The 25016-nt window shown below is 52.3% G+C and overlaps 1 protein-coding gene across 2 annotated transcripts in view; it reads right to left on the bottom strand.

Moving 5' to 3' along the window:
* Positions 1-455: 455 nt before the first annotated feature.
* The window catches only part of Abcc8 (ATP binding cassette subfamily C member 8), a 74963-nt gene continuing 50402 nt past the window's right edge, over positions 456-25016 (bottom strand). The window contains exons 17-39 of one of the 2 annotated variants that reach the window (XM_021166984.2): positions 22767-22817; positions 20836-20874; positions 19736-19834; positions 18578-18662; positions 17856-17936; positions 16190-16327; positions 14798-14923; positions 13815-13914; positions 13031-13272; positions 12765-12931; positions 11629-11698; positions 10957-11114; positions 9004-9096; positions 5486-5588; positions 4698-4811; positions 4261-4381; positions 4030-4160; positions 3183-3261; positions 2900-3008; positions 2549-2652; positions 1778-1911; positions 1434-1496; positions 456-734 (exon numbers count right to left, since the gene is read on the bottom strand). In XM_021166984.2, the coding sequence (XP_021022643.1) occupies positions 597-734; positions 1434-1496; positions 1778-1911; positions 2549-2652; positions 2900-3008; positions 3183-3261; positions 4030-4160; positions 4261-4381; positions 4698-4811; positions 5486-5588; positions 9004-9096; positions 10957-11114; positions 11629-11698; positions 12765-12931; positions 13031-13272; positions 13815-13914; positions 14798-14923; positions 16190-16327; positions 17856-17936; positions 18578-18662; positions 19736-19834; positions 20836-20874; positions 22767-22817 (2545 nt within the window). In that variant the 3' untranslated portion in view covers positions 456-596. The remainder of the gene's footprint in view (positions 735-1433; positions 1497-1777; positions 1912-2548; positions 2653-2899; positions 3009-3182; positions 3262-4029; positions 4161-4260; positions 4382-4697; positions 4812-5485; positions 5589-9003; positions 9097-10956; positions 11115-11628; positions 11699-12764; positions 12932-13030; positions 13273-13814; positions 13915-14797; positions 14924-16189; positions 16328-17855; positions 17937-18577; positions 18663-19735; positions 19835-20835; positions 20875-22766; positions 22818-25016) is intronic. The other variant, XM_021166986.3, reaches the window with a different exon arrangement.

Below are 25016 nucleotides of genomic sequence, written 5' to 3'. Positions count from 1 at the left end.
TGCTCCCTTATTCGATGGGTCTGTTCCTGCGTCTTTACCCGTGCTGCAGACTGAATTCCATCCCCACATTCATAGGTTGCAGCCTCTAGTTCCGGGTACATGGGGCTGGGGCCCATGGGAGGTTACTAAGGTTCAGTGGTGGTGTGGGCAGTGGCTAATCCAATATAAGCAGTGACTTAGAGGAAAAGCACTGAGGGGAGGGGAGGGGAGGGGAGATTGAGAGGTTGTGAGGGCGCAGTGAAAAGCAAAGGAGGCCTCAGGAGAAATCAAAGCCGCCAACCAACGTCTTGATCCTCCAGGATGGGGAGAGAGAAATTTTTGCTATGGAAAGCCAGCCAGCCCGTGGCACTTTGTTACGGCGGTGGGAGCTGCCTGACAGATCAGGAACCTGGTTTGCCTCTGTTCAATTGCCATCTTCGAGTTGGCTTGGTGCCAAAGGCAGGCTGGCTGCTTGCGCCCATGTGGCACCGCTGCCCCTTCCACAGAGCCTGGACCTCCAGTAGCAAAGAATTAATTTCTTTATTTACAAGTGATTTACAGTACGAAACCCTAGGCAAGCAAGTGAGGTGCAGGATGGCACGCTGGCGCTGGCAGAGTCATTTGTCCGCGCGGACAAAGGAGGCGAAGACGCTGTCCTTCTGGCTCAGAAGCTTCTCCGGTTTGTCAAACTCCAGGATGGCTCCCCTCTTCAGGACCATCACGAGGTCTGCACTCAGGATGGTGTGCACACGGTGCTGCGCGAAGGCAAGAGGGGCTGGTGAGTGTGGTGGGCGGGACAGCGGAGGACCAACGTCCTCCCCCAGCCTGGAGGAGTCCATAGCCACCGTGGCCCTTCTTCCTCCTCTTTCCCAGGCCTCCCTTTTTCATGTGCCTTGACAGACCTGAAGCTAAGTATCCAAGGACGACCCTGGACCTCTGCTCTCCTGTGTTCTATTTCCCCAGGGGCTAGGATTCCAGTGTCACCACCACATCCGTTTCTGCAGTGCTTGGGATTGAAGCCATGGCCTCATTCCTTCTACACAACCCAACTGTGTCCTCTGGGGTGTGGCTCCAGCCTGGGGTGGCTGTGGTCCAAGCCCTCTGCCCTCTCTTCTCTAACAAGCCTCTCCCCCAACTCCCAGGCATCAAGACTTACAGACTTCTCCACTGGCTCCCACTCTTTATGAGAAGCAGCCCCTAGCCTAGCCTACAGGACTTTAGGGAAGGGTGTATCTTGGAATCCAGAGAATAGGGGCAAGACCCAAGGCAAGTAAGTAAAGGTATAAATCTCTAGACACCACAAAATCCTGCTCTGTCCTCCTGCCAGCTCTCTAGACTCCCGTCATGGACACTCTAGGATCTTCTCCTGACTACAGGGATCAGTCCACTAGTTACCGTCCCAGGGTAAGCTTTCCCTCTTGGTGACCTCCACACAGGACATCGTGGCCCCTTACCGCGATGGTGACCACGGTGCGGTCTGCAAAGGCTGTCATCACCACCTTCTGGAGGATGTTTTCCTGTCAGGTAGAGGTAGCAAGCAGCTGGTGGCTCATCTGTTCCATGGACAGGGTCTGGGATGGTTCTGGGGACGTGGGGCCCAGGTGGCCTGGCTCCCATCTACACCTGCTCCTAGCTATATGCCCGTCTTCTCTCTGGCTCTACTCCCAGAGGGCTGAACAGGCGCCCAGTACTTGGTGGCTGGACCTGCCTTTGCCATGCGGCCCTAATGTGAAGGTCAGCTTGAGGCTTAAGACCTCTCTGTGCCAACTACTCCCTAGCATGCCACCCCAGGACCAACCGTAGCCATGTCAATGGAGGCAGTTGCTTCGTCCATGATGAAGATGCTGGTCTTTCTCACGAAGGCCCGAGCCAGGCAGAATAGCTGCCTCTGGCCTTGACTAAAATTCTCCCCTCCTTCTGTGATGATGGCATCTGGAAGCAGACATGGGACAGGGCAGGCCTGAGTAAATCCTGCCTGTGAGCAGAGTAGCCGCATGGAGGGGGTTGTATGTGCAGGGTACAGACATGTGCTGTGTCGGTGTGTGTGCGCAGGTGGGGATGATGTGTCTGACACAACAGAGCTTCCAATCATATGGATTCAGTACGCACTGGTCATCCTGGTGCTCTGCACCGCTGGGGCCCTGGGCAGTCCTGGTGGAAGCTTTGGCTGGAGGGTGAACCAGTGATGTCAGAGCCTGTCTAGCCTCACAGTGCCTACACCATGATTCTGACAGACCCTAGACTGGGGAAGAGCCCTATGGGCACGTTCTGTACCAATGTCCACTGTGACCCTTGTCCAGAGGGCAGACAGACAGGGCAAGGCAGGGCTCAAGGAACACTGTGGTATGGGGGACTTGAAGTCTGCCTCCTAGGGACCCTGAATGTCCCCCTATGCTAGACTCTGAGCTAGGTGCATTATGTGACCCTAGGCAAATTTTTTGACCTCTGAACCCTGTGGGATAGCACGGTCACTGAATCCTAGTTAGACTTGGGGCTCCAAGCTCAATGCTCATCCTAGCCATGGCTGTGATGTTTTCCTTCCAAACCCATTGGTGCCAGGAGCAGTCACCCAGGCCTCCTGGCAGCGCCTTCACCACCAGCTTCAGCTGGGCGATCTCCAGAGCCTCCCAGAGTGTGCTGTCTGAGCATTTCTTCTCTGGGTCCAGGTTGAATCTGGGGAGAGGCACAGAGAGCTCTCAGGGAACAGGTTCATCTTCATCCTCAAAGCAGCTATGGAGAACCTGGTGCTGAGAGGGGCCCGCTGAGGAGGGAAGTGAGCGGGGTGGGGGACCCACAAATGCTGGCTTGAGCCTAATGAGGAAGGCTGTGAAGGAGACCGTTCTCTGAAGACTCTGCTCCCTGTCTTGTGCAGAGAGCAGAGCTGGCCTGGGGCTGGGGTGGGAGGGGTTTAGGGTCTCACCTGATGGTGCCGCTGAAGAGGACAGGGTCCTGTAGGATGATGGACAGGCGTGAACGGAGCGTGTGCAGCGGCAGCTTGGCGATGTCGATGCCATCAATGATGATGCGCCCTGTAGAGAGATGATGTCATAGGTCAAGGGCCACCAGGTGGGGGTGGTGCCAGGACAGGCTCAGCCTGGGCCATGGATCCCAGTGAGGCTATGGAAAGGCCGCTGGGTTTCTTGGGTCTTGCCTGGTAGCTGTGGGCACACGGGTGCGTGTGTGACAGTTAACACACAAATCACCTTCGAACATGTCCACCATTCGGAAAAAGGCGAGAGAGAAGGAGGACTTCCCACTGCCTGTGCGGCCGCAGATCCCAATCTGGAAGCAGAGAAGCAGGCGTGTCGCTGTGGCCCTGGGGTGTGCACAGGTGTGGGGGTCACAGCGCCTCCTCTAGTCTCGGTCTCCTGCCCAGCTTCTCTTTAGCCTGGCTGGACACGGGGTTGAGCTTGTTTCCTTGGTGGGCTTAGAGAGGGCTCTCTCTGGCAACCCCAGAGAAGAGTACAGGCATAGGTGTCTAGTGGCACAGGCCTTGGTACAGGTCTGCAGGGAAGACCCACATCCTGTCTGGTAGCTGTCAGGGAGTGAGGGCCCAGGTGTGCTTCTGTGGGCAAGTGTATGGCGGGACTCACACTGGATCCCACTGCTTCCCCGTTCTTGATTCCCAACAAAAATTTGCATAAAGGACTGATATAGAGACTGAAATAGTGGTGCTGAAGGGCCAGGGTGGAAGAGACAGGCAGGGGCAGATATTCCCCAAGGCTGGACAGAGCAACACAACACCACCAAGTGGACAGAAAGACAAAGGCAAAGAAAGAGGGACGTGTCAGAGATGGGCTCAATGAGGGATGTGAGGACCCAGAGCGCTGGACAGCGGCAGCAGCGTCCCTCTCTGCCTGAGATCTCCGCTCTGCAGGTCCAGAGGATATAGCAGGGAGAGCCAGGGACCCTTGGCTGGGAAGGAGCCTGGCAAAGCTCTCTAAACCAAGGGAGTCCTAGATGACTGTCTCTGCGGTGGATGGGGCCCAGGGGTAGGGAGAGGGCTGCAGCCTGCTGTTGTCCACCCGACGGGCTCCCAGCCCAGCTGACCTTCTGTCCTGGGGCGATGAGGGCATTGACGTGCTTCAGCACGGGCTTCAGGGAGCTGTCATAGCGCACACTCAGGTTTTGAATTTGAATCTTCCCTTGGTCTGGCCAGTTCTTGGGGATCAATGACGGTGCTGAGGGCCAGGCTGTGGGTCAGCCACCAGGCACAGGCCGCCCCGGCATCCAGAAAGATCACCGGCCCCCACCAGGGATTAACGCCCTGCAGGTTCTCACCTAGGAGCCCCTCATAGCTCTCTGCCTCAGTTTTCAGGAGTGTATGGATGCGCTTCACAGCCCCCAATTGGATCTCCATGTCTGCCAGGTTCCTCACCATCCAGTTGAGGTAGTTGGAGACCTGTGGGGGTGGGGCCAGCCAGTCACAACTGCTTAGTGGTGCCCATTTCTCCTTTAGCCTTCAGGATGGCTCTCCTAGCTCTGGGGTGGATTAGGAGCCTCCGTGAGCCTTTTGCTGCCCACCCACTGCCTGGGGACAGTGGCAACCTGGAGCCATGACAGGGTTACAGTGGCTCCTTACCCATCACCTGTTCACTATCCATCCAGCCAAGCCCAGGTAGGGGCACACCATCTCTCCCACATCTCATTGAGGAAACTGCCCCAGATGCCTGAGATCAGCATCTGAGTCCCCTGCCCCACCTGCCGCACTCACTCACCATCAAGGCGTAGGTGAGGCCCAGGCCCACCAGGCCAGCAGAGAGCTCCCTGTGCAGGGAGTTGGAGATGGAGGTGGCGGCTGCGATGAGTACCACACATGCTCCAATGTACTCCTGTGGAAGGACAGCAGCTGGCTGGGGCTGTTGTGGGTCAGAGCCACAGGCACCTCATCCTGCCTCAGCCAGCCTGAGCTCCAACCCACACGCATGCAGCCACCACACAAGAGGCTGGCAGAAGCTGAGGCCTGGGAGCTTGTGTCCCTCCGAGGTTATGCATCCTACTCCCCAAGGAAGGGTGCCTCACCAGCTGGCCCCATGAGCCCTTGTGTGTATATCACACGCCCACTGCTGGCACGTATTGCCAGCTTCCCCCTCCTCATTCTGACAGGATCTATAGCCCAGGCGGACCTTGAACTTTGCATCCTTCTGCTGCTATCCCTAGAGTGCGGGGATTATAGACATGATAGGGGAATCAAACCCATGGCTTTGGGCATACTAGGCAAGCGCTCTCTCAGCCGAGCTACACTCCTAGTCCCAACCTCCACCATTCTTAATGTCTCCATCCTGCACATTCCCACCCTCCATGTTCCTGGACTGCCCCTGGGATGTATGGGGTGAAGATGCAGGTTAAATGTGGGAAGACTACCAGGGCTGGAGAACAGGAAGGCTCTGGGTCCCCATCACAAACTCTCCCATCTTCTGTCCTGCATCTATGTTTGCCCCATGTTCCAGCTCCACACTCCCGATCAGACCCCTGCCCCGGGACCCACAGTGGGGGTGCCACTTGCCATGCGGACTTCTAGCCACCTGTTGGCTGCCGTGAGGAAGAGGGAGGCGATGTTGTTGGAGTCCGTGTACTCCAGGAGCTTCTGCTGGAACCGGGCCTCATACCTGGAGGATGAGCAGGACGTGGAGGAAGAGGGTGGGACTTACAGCGGGCTCTCAGCAGCTCCCAAACAGATCAGCTCTTAGGCTGACCACAAATGTGGTCCCTGTCTCTGTCCACCTTTCTCCTGCTTCATCTAGGATTTTCTTGGTTTACAGAGCTTTGTCCCTCTTCGCCGGGTTACATCTGATCCTTAACAGCTTGTCTGGTTTTCTTACTCCTGGGTGTCAGCTTAGTTTTCTTTCTACAGCAGTGTGTCCCCTTCAGAACACCAATGGCATCTGGCATTACTTCCTCAGTAGGGACCAGTTATGGCCAATGTTATCTCCTGCCACTCATTATGCAGTAGCCTCCCCAGCCCTTCCAGGCCATGGCATCATCCCCTGCCCCCAAACACTTGCATTCTTTCCATCACCTGACAGCTTTCTCCCTTGATCTTCATAAATCTCCCTTCTCAGCCTCCAGGCCTGACCTTAATTGCACCTGCTCAGAAACGCCTTCCCCAACTCCCCCTTTCCCTCCAGTGGCCACCCCTTAACTCTATAATGCTCTCTCTCTGCAGCTTGTTAGCTGCTGAGAATCTGCTCAAACGTTCACTTCTCTAGCCATTTACGATCCGCCTCACTACAGACTGGGGCATGTGTGAGCGTAGGAAGTGTATCTGCCCGGCTCCCAGAGCCTGACACCATCATGGAAATCTTAATGGAAGAAACACAGTGATCCTCCTAGCTTGGCCATCTCCAGGACTTAGCAGGACAAGGATCTCTGGGCTTTCTGTCCCACTCCCAGGCCCTTGTCACATTTCTCTTGCACCACTATCCACAGACCTGCCTCCTCTGAGGTCTGGGTTCCTCTGTCACCTCCTTCAGACCCTGTAGGCATCAGCCAGGTCCTGAGGTGTCAGGGATGTACTTGCTTAATGGTAAACAAAGGGACCAATGAAAAGCCATCTTGACACTAAATGCAGGGGGACACCAAATCCAGGGACTCAGAGGGACCCCATGCCATGTGAGGCGTGTGCTTCTTACCTCTGAGGTTTGTTTTGCTTGAATCATTTCTGGGCAGAGGACACGCATCTGAGGATGCTAAAAAGCATCCCCAAGGTGTGGTGGGGGAGTGTGCGCTGCACAGACAAGTGGTGGATGCTTGGGGGTGGGGGTGGCGGGTCTGAGGTGAGTGTGAATCTGGGCATGAGAAGGGCTCGAGGACGTGCATGCTGACATATGTGTGTGTGTGTGAACACATGCGTGCCTGAGAGAAGGTGAAGGGGAGTGTTTGGGAGTCTGAGGGCCTGTGTGCATGCCATCAAAGTAGACGCAGTTGACACATGTGCCTGGGGACTGGGGAAGAGCGGCATAGCCGTGCAAACCCAGACTGGCATCCACGGACCATGAGCATGCCAGGATCAAGATGGTTTCTTCAAGGGCAAAATGGTGACACTGGTGTCAGCATGACCTGAGGGCCTGTGAGCCATACCAAGCCCGGTGCAGGGCACTGTGGGAACGGCTGTTCCTGTTCACCCCTCATGCCTTCAATACACTTCCACTGTAGCACTGTCCACAGCCCTGCCTCCTCTGAGGGCAGGGTGGGGTGAGGGTGCGGGTGGGGAGGTGCAGGTAGCCAGGCTGAGCTTCACAGCTACTTTCCCCAGACTTGACTCTGAGAAGTGCGTGCTAACTGGATGATGACCGCCTTGACCCCACTGCCCAGTGCAGAGCCGCTGGGCTTAAGCTCACACCTATGTCACGTGGCTGTTGTGAGGGTGACTGCTAATAACTCATATGTGACATTTAGCCCTTGGCACTCCACCAGTGTGAAATCAATGAGGCCAGTTAACTTCCACCAGGGTAGACCCCAGGGCTCAAGCCAGCAAATTAGGCACGTATAGCAGTGAGTAAAAAGTCTTTTCAAATTTATGAATCCTTCAGCGTGATGGGGGTGGAGAGGTGGGGAACACGGCATCAGGTTCTTGGCTGACCACAGGCTTGATCGGAGCCCTGGCCTTGCTCTGAGGCTAAGAGACTGAGCTGGAATCTGCTCAGAAGCCTAGCCACTTACGAAAGTCAGTCTGCAGTGCCAGGCCCCACCCAAGGGCTCTGGACACCAGTTTTAAAACTTAGACCAGAGGCTAGGCCCAAAGCTAAAGCAACCTCGGGCATCTGGGAGGGGAGTCTGGAGCCTTGTGTTGTGTTTCAGGGCTTCTGCAAGGAGAGGTTCAGGCTTGTGAGGGGTAGGGGAGTATCCAGGGAATGTAGCCTGGGCTAGGACACAGCTCTGTTCTGGTTTCCTCAGATGGCATCTGAGAGGTGAATTCCCACAGGCCCACTTGTCCCAGGAGCGAGTATGGTCTGACGAAGCCCAAGACACCTCTCCTAAAGCTGATCTGGGAATTAGTGGTAGGGGAAAAGATGAAGGTCTTGGGCCCTAAGCTGAGCCCTAAGCCCTTGGGTTGCTCCTGACACAGTGCTTGGTGTCACATGGTGATTGTCATGCAGCTGTGCCATTCTAAAAATAACCTGTTGTCACTCTCTGGGTTAGCTTTGACATAAGAAGCCAGTGTCGTGGGTCAGGGGGTCTCTGGTCCGGCTAGGAGGGGCCTGAGGCTCCAGGAGATCCAACCACGTCCTGGTTGTGAGAACGGGGGTCTTCTCTACTCCCTATTACCTGCAGATGCTCCCAGCCCAATACCTCTACTCAAGGAGGTGACATACATGGTGCCAGGGGCACTGAACATTCAGAAACTCCTCAGGGTGAGAGAACTCTTGCTTTGAGCCATAGTTTCTGTAACTCTTCCTCTAAGAAGCCTTCCCAGACTGCTTCCCTTCTATGTTCCCAAAGCCTTATCCCCAGGTCTAGTAAAGCCAACAGTCATATGGCCTTGGGAACATAATGCCTCTGGGGACATGTGACACATCTCCAGTGCCTGGCACTGGTTCAGAACAGGAGGAGCTCAGTGGAGTTATCAGATGGGTGAGTGGGCTCAAATCTTTGCTTCGTGCGGGCATTTCCTAGAGAGATTTTGTGACTGCTCAGTGCCTCAGTTTCCCTATCTGTGCAGTGGGAACAATTCATGCTGAGCACCTAGAGTCACAGTGCAGAGTGAGTACCCTATTTGGTGTTTGGTAACATTGACCTTGGAAGGCCTCAGGTATTAGGCCTAGCCTTTCCAGTGTGGACAGATTTGTCCCAGGCTAGTTTCTTGTCATGTCCCACCTTACTTCTGAGGCCCCCAGCTTGTCTGTAAGGCTAGGATTTCACACTAGGAGTCCACATGGCCTGTCCCTGCTAGAGGACATTGCTCAGGCCTAAGGCGTGATTAAGACCGGTATGCTTTGGGTCCTTTGAAGTCATCATACCTGTGAGTCTGAGGCTCACCACCCTCCATTCCACTCCCACCTTGGGGGACTCTTGGGCTTGTACCTGAAGGCACGGATGGTGGTGAGTCCTTCCACGGTTTCAGCAAAGTGTGAGAGCAGAGGGAGCTGCGTTGTGTCATCCAGCTGCTGCAGGTCCCTGTAGGAACAGAGTGGTTAGGACGGCAGCTTGCGCTCAGCCTCAGCCGGGATGCAGCAGGCTGGGCAACTTCATCCCTGTCAGTCTCCATTGCTCTCTTGCTGAGATGGCAACACTGGGATGCTACTGTTGCTGGGATGCTACCGGGCATGACAAAGAGAATGCTTATGTGGAATGCTTCAACAGAGCCGGCTAACCATCCTGGGCAATGTCCACCTCACAGCTGGCACTGAGATAGGGTGTGTGTGTGTGTGCGCGTGTGTGTATGTATGTATGTATGTATGTATATATGTCCACTTCACAGGTTATATAGGACAGCGGTCAAAGGAACAGAGAGGCCAGATTCTCAGTTCCTTGTCGCCTAAGAGCCACAGCGGGCCTCAGGGCATCCTAGGCCAGGAGCCTGGGTGGGGAGAGGAGGCTAAGGTTTCCATGGCAACAAGGGGCCTCTTACTCCCCACAGCCACCTATCATATGCCAGGTATGCCAGCTGGAAAACACAGAGCAGTGTTCCTAGACACTGTTGCAAGAGCCAGATATCAGAGGAATGGGGCGAACATGCCCTCCTTGGCAGAGAGGTGAAGTTTGCAGGACAGCTTGTACCATGGTGTGTATACCACAGTATGTTTGAAAAGACACTGCCATTTTGCTAATGCCAATGCAAAGTGCTCCCCACCCCCCAGGGTGCCTGGAGGTTCTGAGCCATTCAAAACAAAAAGCCACTTATATCAACGTTGAGTCTTATGGGCAGGCGATTAGGATATAAAGTGCATTTAAACATAATGATCATTGTTGCCAGGCAGTATTTTGTTTCTTTATCAACTGTACGCACTTGGGAAAGGTACTTAGCTTTTATGACCATGACCTGAAGTATAAAAGCAGTACATTTTGTATCACAAATAAGGAGCCATGCTTACATGGCCAAAGCATAGGTTTCATGTTGTGAAATGTTGTGATAATTTATGTTATAGATCAAAATAGAACGCATATACACAGACACATATATGTGTGTGAAACGTGTGTTCATGACAGGCAAGTGCTCTACCCAAGCTATAACTCACTCCTAGGCTTGGTTCTACCTCACTGTTTTCAAAATGCTAATTATGAATCAGGATCTGATTTAATGATGGTTGTAATTGGCAGTTTGAGTAACTGTGGCCTAGAGGGTCATTTAAGTTTTCATTCTAATTTTTTGAATCAATGAGTTTAACAGAATCACTCTTAGGAAGAACTCTCTAGAGAATATATTAGAATACTTTTGAGTAGGAAACGTGTGTGCATGTGTGTGAGTGTGAGCGTGTGCGTATGTGTGTGTGAGTGTGTATATGTGTGAGCATGTGCGTGTTCGTGTGTGTGTGTGATTGTGTGTGTGTGTGTGTGTGTGTGATTGTGTGGTGAGTCTCAGTGGGCAAATATGATCCATGAGAGTGTCTGCAGGAGCCTCAGTACAGTTGAGGTTCCCAGTCATGCTCTGCACCCCTGTGGACTTGGAAGCGAGCTAATTCATCACCCCTCTCCTGTCAGGTGCCATCTGTCCCTCCCCCGACCCCCATTAGAGACCAGTGCTGATTCCTGAGTCAGTTTGGCTCCTGGGATCACACAGTCCTCATGGGAAGCATCCTGCTCCTGACCCATCTCCCCAGGGAGCAACTGAGGTATGAACGGTAGAGCGTGCGCCTACAGATGAGACGTTACGATGGGCATTTCCCCCATTTCTATCGGTTATTTCTATTTTCAATTTTTGAGAAGCATGGCTATCACTTTTATGAGTCTGGCAAGTGTACCAAACCGCCATCGCAAAGGACCTCCTATCCCTGCTCCTACACCCCCCGCCCGCCAGACAGGAAATGCTGCTGTCACCTGGACGCCACTCGGAAGTATTTCTGGATGAAGTAGCACACCACAGCTAGGGGTAAGAGGGCCACGAGGAACACCGGTGTGACGTAGGAGATGACAGTCAAGGCAGAGACACAGAGTAGAGTGGATCGGCTCAGACACTCCAGCGTGGATGGGATGTGCTGGGGACAAGGGGGAGACAGTGGGGATGTTGCTATCATCTGCTGATGTTGGAGTATCATCTGCTGTCACGTTTGTCTCTTACTTTATTCCAGGCTGATGTGTATCTGTCTGGCTGCCCTGCAAACTCTCTGGGGGCAGGAGTCCAGACTCTGTTTTCTCACCATCTAGTAAGATGTCAGTAAAGGAGATAGGCTGAACCCATGTGAATATTCAGAATATTCTGGAACCTTTCTAAATGAGCCAGTGGAATCTTCAAACAGCCTTCAGTCTTAGGAAAGCTCTCAGGGGAAGCTGCAGACCCCGAGGCAGTGTTGGTCAGAGCAGAACACTTGGGCTTCCCACTCAGGGACACTGGGCTTCCCACTCAGGGACACTGGGCTTCCCACTCAGGGACACTGGGCTCCCCACTCAGGGATACTGGGCTCCCCACAAAGGGCCTTGCACATCTATGTGGAGGCCAGCGTCTAAGAGGAAAAGCTCCCAGGGCTCTCAGGCTAGCACAGCAGTCAGTACCTGGTCAATGGTGTTACAGTCAGATGAAAATCTGTTCAGGATACTCCCCAGGGGTGTGGTCTCAAAGAACCTAAGAGGCAAGCAGAACCATTAGTTATTGACTGATCTACTCTTTGTTTATGAAACGAGGGCAGCTATTTGCTTGATTTAAATATTTCTAGAACCATCTGTGGATCTCACTTCCTAGAGGCAGTTGCTTTTGTGGGTCTGCAAATATCTGGCCTGTGTCCTTGAGAATTCCTGCAGCTACTCAAAAGGGTGTTGGCCTCCGTTTAGCCTTCCTGACTCTCAGGCTCACCGTGACCACTGAGAGCCTCCTTGGCTTGACTCTCTTGGCAACTGTTCCCTTGGGACACAGAGCCCTCTCCCAGGAGAGCTGTTCCCTGGGGACAGTCTGTCAACTGGATGACAGTGAGAAGCTATGCCAGCTGTCAGCACTCTGGCTGCGACCTGGGGTTGGCCCAACCCTGCCAGAGAACTTCTGAACTTCTGACTAGGGGCAAACAGAGGGTAAGTTAACGAGGCCGCCATGTCCCCCAGCCACACAGTCAGCAAAGCTGGAGAGTGAAAGAGTAGCCAAGCAGAGCGGTAGCTATGAGGTAGAGTTACAGAGGTCTGGAAGCCACGAGGCCGGGCAACCAGCATGCTCATGTGGTTGCATATCAGTTTGACCAGCCAGTCGGGCATGATGTTAAAGCGTCTCTGACACCTGACACTTTCAGGGCTCTGTTCCATCTCATTAGGGTGATTCGAACAGTTAATCCTACCCCCCAGTGTCAGAAAATGCAGTCTGCGGAGGGAGTTGGGGAGAGGAGGCAGTGGAACTTGTGGGCAGAGAGATTATATCACCCAGGGAAGGAAATTAGCTTTATCAGAAGCCCGTAGATGCTCAGGTTGAGGGCTGATGGGACCGTCCAATGAACCAGCCATGTAAGATGCTCACAGGGGTCTGCTGGGCAAATGCCAGTTCTCCCTGCTTCTTGCATAAGGACACTTACACACACAAATACACACATACACACACATGAGTCACCCCCACAAGCCTGGGACAGAGGTCATCGGTGCTCATTTCATAGATGGGGGATTTAAGATGTAGAGCATAGTGACCTGCCCCGCTGTGGTCAGGTTCGGGGTACCTCATGGGGGCCAGGATGATGCGATTGAGCAGGCTGCGGTGCAGCCTCTTGGCCACCTTCAGTCCTGTCCACTCCACAGTGACAGAGGTGACAAGGCACAGTGCAATTCCCAGGCTGCAGAGCACGGTGAATACCATGGCATAGACAGACTGGTCCAGGGCGCATTCCTAAGTGGGAAGAGAATGCGTCAGTGTGTCCTGCAGCTGTGTGCGGATTCAGCCTTCCCGCCTCCTCTCCACCAGTCCTGTTATGGGCTGCAGTTGTACCTGGCTGAGGGAGCAGTTCTTGGCGGCAGGGCTCAGGACCAGGGCACTGTCCGTCCACTTGGCCAGCCAGTAATCGATGGCCACCAAGACCATGTGCTTGAGTAGCTGGGAGAAGACAAGCAGGGACAGGAGCAGGACGCCGGCAGAGGACAAATACTTAGTGCAGGCCCGCCATGGGATCTTGGCTCGCTGATGCAGCACCGAAGATAAGTTGTCATCTTCCTCGCTCTCGGCTGCCTCCTCTGCAGGTCGCAAGAAACCACCCTGAAGCTTCACAGATCACAACCCTCTGAAGGTGAACCAGGGGACATCTTATTCCCACTTACAGATGGGAAAACATATAGAGAGAAAGAAGACGCTTAATCAAACCACACTACTCGACCATGTCCAGAACCCCCGGGCTTCAGTTTCTCTCTGTGTGATGGCTAATACTGTCAACTAGAATCACCCATAAGGCAAACCTCTGGGCCAACAGAGACGGGGGTCATCTACAATAGGTTACTTAAGGTGGGCAGACCAGCCCACTGTGGGCGGCACCATACCTTAAGCTGGGGTCCTAAACTGAAAAAAAAAAAAGGAAAAAGTGGGCTAAACATTCACGGCCCTCTGCTTCTTGAGGACACAGTGTGACCGTCTCTGGTCACCATGCCTTCCATGCCACCATCCCTGCAAACCCAAACAGACCTTTCCTAAGGTTGCTTCTTGTCAGGAGTTTGACCTAGCAATAAGGAAAGCAGCTAGCATATCGTCGGCATTAACTGCGCCCCCAGGCTGGTGGTCGTACCTTCCTCCTCGTCCTCATCCAGCAGAAGGCCGTCTCTTGAGGACATGGCACGGGGCAGGCCCTGAGACGGTTCTGGGGCTTTTCTCTCCATGACTGTCTCCTGAAAGACATAAGGAACCTGGCCAATGTCTTCTTCCCACAGTGTGCTTGTGGGAAAGTAGAGGTTAGGAGCGACTACCCTAGTGATGACTGGCTTACAGGCTGTTTCTACCTTAGGGCGGACACACATGGACACAGGCTCATCTTACCAGAATTAACTTCTCTTTGTCAACTAACAGCACCCCAGTATCTCTGTGGAGTATACTCTTGTTGTGTGCAGGAAGAAGCCTAGCCTTGAACTTCTCACCCTCCTGCCTCAGCCTCCCTGTGCTGGGATTACAAGTGTGCACCACCACACCCATCTCTCCCCTCTTCTTGATCTCTGAGATCCGAGCAACTCAGGTGGCATCATGGCCATAGACTGGCTAATCCTCACATCCCGCCATCCTAGCTGTAACTATCCCGTCAGGGTGAGCACGTGACCAGACTGAATTGTGAGAAGCTCTCTGTGGCTGCAGAAAAGAATCCCAGGGCTGCTGAGACAGCACTGCTGCCTGGGAATGGGGCTGATTTGAGAGCAGTGAAGCAAAGCGACAGAGAGAAACAGAATCCTGGTGGCGATCTGGTGACAAATGAAGCCACCGCTCTCTTGGGACATTTTGGTTTCATGAACTGACAATTCCTTACCTTGGTCCTTTCCTTTGTTTAGCTAGCTTGAGCTGATTCGGGAGCCTTTCAACTACATGGCATGTGTGTGCACCTGATTCTGTCCTGGGTCCCTGCACAGGGGCCAGCTTTTCCTTTTGCCTCTGTATAACTCTACCCTGTCATTTGGAGACTTCCTGGGGGGCGGGGGATGAGAGCAGGCAGGCAGGCACGTCTAGAAGCAGAATCTGAACTTGAACTAGAATCCAGGGGCGGCTGTGTGACCCCTATGTTCTCACCTTCTCCAACTCTTGGTCTTGCCTGTTCATGAGGGTCTTCCAATGCTCAAAGAGCTGGCACTCAGACCTCTGGAAGTCCTTGAGTGTCCCCTCTCTCTGAATGGTGCCATCCTTCATAGCAATGATCTGCCAGGGCATCCAGGAGACAGGTTTGGCTCCCTTAGAGGAGTCTGAGACAGGGGTGTAGCATCTTTCACGCTCTATCAATAGCTACCTTAATCCACTGCCTGTGTGGTCTGGCAACCCACTCTTGTCAAAAACCATCCTCAGTGGGTGTCTTTGCAGAACTAATGGGTATCCCTTGGCCAGCAAGGCAGGTTACCCACAGGACCCCATCAACATCAGTTTCCATATGCTAAGTAGGCCAATTGTATGCTATCCTGAGCTGTACCTGATGGTAGAGTCTATCAGTTGGTGGTAACACGCTTGTTAATCCAAGCAGGTATGGCTGCACCCAATGACACCACTATACATAGCTGCCGTGCATCTTGGGGTCCTGTGCACAGGTACCGCAAGGAACCAGGCACCTCCATGTCTGCCTTACTGGACTCAGGGTCGTTCTGAGCTACAACCACCTGGCTTTCTGAAGTCGCTTTACCTGTTGTAATAGTGTTCAGAATTTTGTTTCTTCTGGTGTTTATCATAGTGGAGGAGGTTCACATTCCACATGGAAGATTTATTTTGAGAGAAATTAATTAACAGGCCTATTTGGCTCAGCCTTAAAGATCTGAGAGGGTCTCAGATTGTGGCTGCTGTCCAGGGACATTTTGGATTAGGAGTAGGCAGGTGTAGATTTCCAAAGGCTCATTGTCTTTATCTTAGCATTAAGCGATCCCCAATGAGACGGAGAGCAGCATGTCCCTACCTATTGAAGAACAGGGTCAGTTCTTCTGTTAGTCAGCATGGGGCTCACAGCACCATGTTCTGTGGGCTTGCTGTGGTCTACAGGACTACTGCCTCTGTTCCAGCATCCTCCATACAACAGAGGCTCCAAAACACTCATCCGCAAAGGCCAATGACCCAGCGTTGGCTCTCCCATCTAAACAGATCATACATAGCCAGGGGAAGCAGGCAGGATAAGGCCTTCTAGACGGTAAGAACTGAGTGTCTACTTTTCCTCAGACTGCCCGGTGCTCCTCTATTATACACCAGAAGGGAACCAAGGCAGGCTGGGAGTGTCTGCAGGCCTGAGCCACACCAAGACTCTGGACTACAAGTATTTATTGGGCTGCACAAAACCACTTAGGACTGGCATCTTGTGCTGTGGCTATCAGCCATTGCTTCTGGATCACATGACTGATTCTTTTGAAGAGCACGCACATACACACACACACACACACACACACACACACACACACACAGCTCCATAGTCTGTCCTCTGTGGCTCCTCACCCAGTCTGCATGAGGCAGGTACTGTAGCTTGTGGGTCACCAAGACCACTGTCCTCTTGTCATCCCGGAGCAGCTCAAGGATGCCGGCCTGCATCAGGTGGTCACTCAGATGGACATCCAGAGCTGAGAAGGGGTCATCCTGAGAAAGATGAGGTAGAGGCAGGCTTGTAGGGAATGGCCGAGGTAAGCTGAACTCCCTAGAGTTCTAACAAAGCCGATCTAGGTGTTGACGAAGGTTGGCTACAAGGCCTTGGACCACCCACCTAACCTCTCTGGGGCTCAAAACCATAGATGGCTACCCATCTCCTATGAAGCCTGAGCTCCTCAGTACAGTCTCCCAGTCCCTCTCTAGACTGCCCACACTTCCTTCCTAGCCCCACTTCTCACCTGACCTTCCCAAGCTCCTTCCATTCCAGGTTGCCAATGAGCCCACCCTTCTAGCCTTTGCCAGAGCTGTCCCTTCCGTGTGGTGTGCTGTTCTGCCTTCTGCGCAGTGATTGCTTCCCACCCACCACTCACCATAACTCGAGTCCTTCTGTGTCTTTCCCTGACCAGCTCCTAACTTTCCCATCCTCTCTGTCCCAGGGACAACCCTGGGCAAAGCCATCTGGATACTCCTGCCTGCAAGGCCCCCAAGATCTCACACCCCGAGCCTATGCCTGTTACCAATTAACTTAATGAACGGAGGAAAACAGCCACTGGACTTTTATCCAACAGAGTTGTTTATATATCAGGTGGGACCTTGGGTGGGCTAGAACTTCATAACTGCTGATCGTGGGCCAGGTCTAAGAATGTATGGGAGAAACATCACTAGCAAGGAGTGTTGTGTGTGCTGAGGGGTTGGGGGGAGAGGATAAAGCTAGGGTCAGAGAGCTGATGTTCATTGTGCCGAGCCTTTGTCCAAATGCCTCACTGTCCTTTTGTTTGATTGACTCTTCAAGGCTCTCTTCCAGGAAGCCCTCCCTGAATTCTCCCACCATTAAAGTTGTGTCATGGTCTGGGCCACACAGCTTAGTTTTGAACTAGCTATATTTCCTGCATGTGTGTGAGTCTGTCCCCCTAATAAAACTTCAAAGCTTCGAGGTCAAGGGATGGGTCTTAAGATTCCTTCAGTACAAACCAAGGCACCTAGCCCAGAGCTTGACATGAGGTAGGCAAGTTTTATCTCATGTTCCATGGCTAGAGTGCTGTGTTAAAGGGTTCTGAGGACCCCTTAAGTTCTCTGGAATGATAGCTCAGCAATTAATTAGCAGTGTCTAGCCTGAGCACAGGCTGGGAAGTGGGGCCACACACTCCGTGTGTTTGCATTCTGATAGCTGGGCTGCGTAGGTGTCAACAGCTGGGGCTGCTCTTTTGTCCTTTAGAGAGGTAGTCTCTAGCCACAGCTCACCTCCCCTTGTGTGTGCAATAACCCTTTCAAGGTTATTGAAAGGCTCAATGGGAATCCCAGAGTGAGTTATCAGCACTGTTCTAGCCTGCCGCAGTTTCTCTCTAAGTAAGATAAAGGCAGTATCTCTAGGACCTGATCCTGGTTAGGGAGGATGTTGGATGATGATGGTGATGATGGTGGTGGTGGTGGTGGTGGTGATGGTGGTGATGTTAGCGAACCATGATGATGTTACAGAATCAAGTGAGGGCCCCAGGGAAACTTCATCTGGGACACTCACCAAGAAGACAACATTGGTGTGCTGGTAGAGGGCACGGGCTACACTGATTCGCTGACGCTGACCACCAGACAAGTTGATGCCCTGTCATCAAAAGAGAGGAAAAGTTCATGCCCTCAGCCCTTCAGGTTCTCACTATGTACTTGGGACTCAATGAAGAGATGTAGTTATCCCCCAGCTTGCAGTGGCTGACCTCTCCCATCAGCCAGAATTCTGTGTAAATGCTCCTCCAAACTGAACTGTTCTCTCCTGGATGAAAGGAGACTTATAAGACTCAGGGAGCTAAGGAACCACATGGCATTCAGGAACTAAGGAAAACTCACAAGGTTCAAAAAGCTCCTGAAACTTACAAGATTCATAGGGCCTTCCCCATGGTTTTATCAGCAGAAGCAATCGCTAAACTGCAGTGAGTTGTACAGGTTGCTGCAGTGGACTTTGGGATATATAGCTGCCTTTGAGTCACTCATACTCCTGTAATTAACCCCAACAGACTCATGGGTTCACTAAGACAGACTTTAGGGGAACTGCCTTTTAGTCTGACATTGCTGCCCTATCTGGGATGAACAGAGATTTCTCTATGTTTTCCCAGGAGAAATTTCCCTCACAATTTCATACTACTTGAAGCTCTTCAGCCCTTTGTCCTGTTCCATCATTCAGGCTTACTGAGAAGGACCTCAGGACACAGTGGGCACATGGTGGCGGGGGCAGGAGAGGCTGCTACTGACCCGTTCCCCAATCTGAGTCTGGTCTCCATGGGGCAAGATGTCTATGTCTGGCTGCAGGGAGCAGGCTTCTATGACCATCTTGTACCTGGAGAGTAAAGACAGGGGGGTGGGTCAGCTGATAGGCCTGGTCAGAGTGGGGCCTCAGTCCTAGAATGGTCATTAGCCTGTGGGTTGCTGGGCCCCAGTGAGTGATGGCTTTAATGCACTTCCTGCCTTGTGTAAGTAAACACCATGAGAACGGAAAAGAGCTAAGGTCAGCGCTTACACAGCCTGGGGCAAGTTAAATATTTGAAGGATGAAATTGTATGGAGGCAAATAAGCTGAGTGAGGGATGGGAAGGGGCTTATGGTCCCTGAGTGGTGGGAAATGCAGTCAGAGCTTATGCTGGGGCACCATCTGGGCAAACCACTGCTGAGTGTTTGGAGGTGGTAATGATGATGGCTGATCAAATATTTGCCTAGCTTGCTCTTCTTATCGTCATCTGGCCAGCTTTTAGCCTGAACAGGTGCCAGGCAGCGTCCATGGAGAGTTCGGAGTTTCTTGGTGACACATGTGCTTAGGCAGCTTCAGATTTGACACCCATTTCAGCAATTTACTGACTGGCCTTGGGTAAGGTTGCTTAAGCTTCAGAACCTTGTTTTCCTCATCCATAAAATGGGCACAAGAGTGTTACTGTGTCAGATAAGAGCACATGTATGAAGAGCCTGGTACCGTACGTACCCTTCTTGGGCAACTGCTCAGTGATCAGTGGCTATGGCAGTTATTAGGAAATGTTGTGGTGTGTGTGTGTGCATGTGTGTGTGTGCATGTGTGTGGTATGTGTGGTGTGTGTGTGCCTGTGTTCATGTGTGTGTGTGTATGCCTGTGTGCATGTGTGTGTGTGTGTGTGTGTGTGTGTGTGTGTGTGTGTGGTGAGGACTAGAGATCATAGTGGAGAACTGAAAGGGTTAACCATGCCTAACTCAGTTCTACTTCAGTCCTAGCTAGACAAGGCAGCAACACCCTCCCCCTCCTCTCATTCATGGGAAGGGGCTGCTGGAACCCAGGGGCATCTGAATCCTTTCCAGATGGCCTAGAAGATGCTAGCTGGACTGCAGGATGCCCAGGTGCCAAGGAGCACACCCAGCCCTCCCCAGTCTCTCTCCTGGAGGCTGTTACCGTTGCTTATTGAAGGGACTCTCGAAGGTGATGTTCTCCTCCACCGTGGCATTTAGCAGCCACGGTTTCTGAGATGCGTAGGCTACGGGGCCTCTGCTCCTGGAACAGACTGAGTGTGAGGGTCTTCCCAGGGCGCATGCTCAGAGCAACTGTCAGTACGATCAATGGCTTAGGTTGGGGCGAGAGGGTGGATGTAACTGAGGTAGCCAGGGCAGGTGACAGAAATCCATGGTGGGTATTGGGTAGAATCCATGGTGGGTATTGGGTAGAATCCACGGTGGGTATTGGGTAGAATCCATGGTGGGTATTGGGTAGAATCCATGGTGGGTATTGGGTAGAATCCATGGTGGGTATTGGGTAGAATCCATGGTGGGTATTGGGTAACACAAGTCAAGTTCTTCTGATGGACTCAGACCTCCAAAAGGATTTCTCGTTTCCTCCACTACCACATTGTGTCTCTGGAACCCCAGGGACACAGCCTGCAACCACACACAGGGGTATGGGTACAGACAGACTTAGGAACCTCACTGTTTAACCACACGGGTATATGAGGAGACTCAGGACTTGACTCATTTAAAAAGGAGAATGGATATAGGCCTTTGGAGGGAAGCCTCCCAGGTCAGAGAAGGAGACTCTATAGAGCCTCTGTTGGCATAGTGCTCTGAGGCTTCAGGGCCCAAAGGGACATCTTGGAAAGTCCAAGCCTCAGGTGGCTAGGTTGAAGACTTTCATCACCTCCCAATCCCCAGCCCATCATTGCTAACTTGAGCCTTCTCCAGCTCCACCTCAACCCCGAGGCAGGGAGGAGGACCCCCAACTGTCGCCAAACTAAGCAATCCCTTAGCCTGGCCTCCTTACACCCTCCGCAGCTGCTGGGCTCTACACAGAAGGACATGCTTTACAGACACAGGGCCAAGAAAGTGACATTCAGTGTGCTGTAGTTTCCAAAGCCCCTCCTTCCCATTCCCTTCCCCCCCCCGCCCCCCAGAAGCTGCTGAGAGTGAACAAGCATGGTGTTAAGAGATGGGGCAGCTCCCAGGCCAGAGAGGACCTACAGCCACTCCCAGGGCACAATGGCTCTACACACCCAGCACAAGTACCTGGCATCCGAGTCGGCTGCTGTCTCCCGCTCTGGGTTGCTGTAGTGGAGGAAAGACACAGGTCAGACTCCCCTGATGGGCTGAACTCTCCATGGAGATTTCTAGCTCCTTCAAACCAGCTACCTCCTGCTTACGTAAGCCCTAGTGTCCTGTCTATAGCCACACATGAGATTCTAGATGTGGTTAGCCCAGAGAGCCTCACTGCCAGGCCATGTGGGTGTGGGAAGAGACCCAGCACCTGGTTCATTTAAGAGGGGGAACAGGAGGAAAAGCCCTCATGGGGGGAAACTTCGAGGGTCAGAGAGGTTAGGAGGTCTGCCCAGACTTCATAGCCTTAGCATTTAAGCTAGGTTCAAATGAGCAAGCCAAAGCCTCAGGCCAACAAAGTTGCACCCAACTGGGCAGGGTACTCTGACTGTAGCCAGGTTGGGCTAGGCAGTTGACAGAACCTGTAGCATGAGGGTGGCCACCTACAGTTGGGAAGCTGAGAGAGAGGTTCTGAGCCTTAGCCGTGGCCGCACACAGCATACAGACTTAGACGCTAGAGGAACCAGTCAGGGAGACACACGGGCACTGGGCCGTGGCCAGCTCCAAAGAGCCCCACTGTCAAATGCTGTTACTTTGTTATCTTCTGACACAGGCAGACTTTCACGTGTCTAGGCCTTGGCTCAAGTTGTGCAGTCACTAAGGTTTGAGAGGTTGGGACTGTCACCAAACTGGGGACAAAGTGGCAGACAAGGCAGAAAGCCGCGGGAAGGTGTCTCTGGGACTGGAGGGTGACGCTTCTGTCAACTGGTGATTTGCAGAGGAGCCACCTTGCCTGGCCCGGCCTGCCCGCCTCTAGGTTTCCCCTGAATCCTCGGAAAGAGAAGGTTGTGCTGTCTCTGTCAACAATCCATTTCTTTTAGAACTCCTAGACTTTCATTGAGCATATTCAACACACCCGAGTTTTCTGTGGAGCACGAGAGATGCCCACCTCCTCTCCTTAGAGACCTTTGTTTTTTCCCCTGAGATCCCTGGAACCTCTCAACAAACATTTTTCTAATTATTTGTTTCTGACTACATTTTTTTCTTTTTAGTTTCAAGGTGGGGATTCTCGTGTTCCAGGCTGGCCTTGAACTTCTGATCCTCGTGCATTCACCTCCTAAGCGCTGGGATTACAGGTGTGCGCTGGCAGCCCTGGCTCCTGACATTAATCTGGTGGTTTTCAGTTTATTCACTAGGTTACTCAGCCAGCATTGCTACTAAGTTTCAGAACATGATCACCTCCAAACAAACCTTGTGTAACAAGTGGTCACACTGTCTCTCCTGTCTCTCTCCAGCCTCTGGCAACAACTCAGTTACTTTTTAACTCTATTCAACATGACAGGTTTTTTGTTGTTGTTTTTTTTTGTTTTTTATTTTGTTTGTTTGTTTGTTTGGTGGGGGTGGGGGTGGCGAGTAGGGTCTCATGTAGCACAGGCTAGATTCCAATTTCCTATGGAGATTGTTGAACTTCTGATTCTCTTGCCTCTATAGCCTAAGCAATATGGTTACAGTGTGCAGAGACACACCTGGTTTATGCAATGCTGGGAACTGAACACTGGACTCTGTGCATGCTAGGCAAGCACTCTACCAACTGAGTCAAATTCCCAGCCCAGATTTTCCTCTCTCTGAGCGCTGGGATTAAAGGCATGAGTCACCCCGCTCCTCTCACCATGGTATTTTAGTACCATAGATGACTGATAGCTGTGTATACGCTATGAACCTTGGGATGAGTAAAAAGCACTATCACATCTAAGGTTCTTTTATTCTCCCCTCTGCAAACCATAGTCTGCCTTCATCAGAACTGCATGGCTTAGCCCCATGGCTCTGGGAACATGAAACAGCACAACCTTGGATTCACACTTAGCACTCTCTCTCACAGGCTCCACCACGCCGCTCATGCCAACCTTGTCCTGAGGCAGTACCTGGGGTCTTCTCCCTCGCTGTCTGGAAGGCTGCTGGGTTGGACAGAAAGACAAACAGCAGTTATTCCCGTTGCTGTCCATCACACTGAAGCTTCATGGAGAAGCAGTCCCTACTCCTCCCCCCACCCCCATTTCCAGGGGTCTCGGTGGCTTCCTCCGTGCAGAATCAGCTCATCTCAACGTCAGCACCCGATGGAGGACCCTCCAAACAGCATGGGCTCAGCTGGTGCTCCTGGTGTTGGCCTGAGGCTGCAGAGAGACTGGCTGGGCACCGAGGTGGTTTCCTACCCTGGACAGCCGAGCTCAGGGAGGGAACATGATTCTCCCAGTTACCATCGCTGCACACAGTGTCTCTCAGTCTGCAGGGTCTGAGAATGGGTCAGGAATAACTGGAGCAGCTGTCTCTAAACAGCAGGAAACGGTAGTGTGCAGGATGGGCTACCTTCTGTTTTCCTGAGTCTGCCAGTGCAGGGAGGTGAACCTCTCACAGTAAGAGGTGCCTTTGGGAAACGTATCTGACTCATGGGGCCGACTTTCTCTGTGGTCTTTCTCCTGTGCCAGCTCAACACCTTTCAACCGTTCAGAAACATCTTCCACCAATGAAATGTGCACTTGTGATATACACGCGTGGGAAAAACAACCCTCTCCGTATTCATGCAGGCTCTGAGGATTATAATTACTAAATTAGAATTTTTAGACAAGGCCTCCTGTAGCTCAAACCGACCTCAAGTTTGTTCTGTAGCCATGACCTTGAACTCCTGATCTTTCTGCCTGCACCCATTGGTTACTGGGACTGTGGACCTGAGCCACTGCACCCAGTTATCTTATTTTAATAATGCTGAAGACAGCCATCATTTATTAAGATTTTATAAATCCTGATAAGCACTGTAATAGAGTGGTTTCTATTTTTTTTAACTTATTTTTTATTTACTTATTTTTATATGTAGGTATGTAGCCTTTGTGGAAGTCTGTCACTTTTAATCCATAAAATAATCACCCAGAGGGTCCTTTTGATTTCTCAATGCTATTTTGCACATATATCAGGCTCCGAGAGGCTAAGTAACATGTTCAAAGCCACACAGCCAGCAAATAACAAAGATCTGATAGGTCCTCATCCTACTCTGGGGCAGGACCAAGTGAGGTCATGAGGCATTTGCCGTCACCAATCCCTGGCCCCTTCCTCTGGGTTGTGTGATCCCTGCCCGCTCTCCCAGCCCCTCCTAACCCAGCTTCTCCAAGCACCACCTTGCCGTGATCAACAGTTCAAGGCAGAGCACTAACATGAGACAAATTCCTGCCCTGTGGCCACAGCCCAGGTGAGTTTCTCTCAGGAGACTTCCTCCAGAGTAGTAAAGGCTATGTGGTCTGCATCTCCAAGGCCTCCCGAGGACTCAGCACGCCCTCCTCTAGCCCTGACTCAGCCCTGGCTCTGTTCATCTCAATCTCAGCTGCTCAATTAGCACTCCTAATGGACTGCCTTGCTCTCCATCAGTGCCTGTGTGAGCCTGGTGTGCCCTGTGGGATTTAAAGACAAGAAGAACATCTTTTCCAGCCCCCACAGTGCTTAGCACGTGACAGATCGGTAATAAATGGAGCTTGCTAACAGGCGTATTAATCATGGGGGAAGAGAGAAGGAGGGGTGAGTTCTTGCTAGTGGCTACTGCCGTGCACAGTGCCAAGGAGTTGGCACTCAGTCTGGCACTTGTACTGCATTCTGTCCCCACTTTACAGATGAGCACACTGAGGTTCAGGGCTGGAGAATAGGCTCTATTCAACAGAGTCAGAAAGAGGGGAAGAAGTTGGGATGCTAACCTGGGATCACTTCCTTCCTCTTTCTATTGTATCCCTAAACTTCTAGCAGGAGCCTTACCAAAGCTTTGTGTATATATTTTAAGCTAAAAAGTAAAGACTAGTCCATTCAGCAAGCACGTTCTCTCATTGACTGCTGGAGTGTGTGCGTGTGTGTGTGTGTGTGTGTGCGCACACATTCGAGCACACATCTGTGTATGTTTTGTATGTACTTGTTCACGTGGGTAAGCAGTTCGAGGCAGAGGTCCACATCGAGTGATTTCCTCAGTTGCTCTCCACTTTGTTTTCTTGAGACAGGAACTCCCAGAAACTGGAGTTCACTGTCCCGCAGACTCTGGGAACCCACGTGTCTGCCTCCCAAGTTCTGGATTACATAGAGCATGCAGCCTTTTACACAGCACGGCACAGCAAGCAAGCAGTTGC

This window comes from Mus caroli, unplaced genomic scaffold, assembly GCF_978045245.1.
Source record: "Mus caroli unplaced genomic scaffold, Mus_caroli_1 scaffold_8, whole genome shotgun sequence".
Classification (NCBI taxonomy): domain Eukaryota; kingdom Metazoa; phylum Chordata; class Mammalia; order Rodentia; family Muridae; genus Mus; species Mus caroli.
Note: the sequence above shows the minus strand (reverse complement) of the source record. Positions and strands in the feature narration are given on the sequence as shown.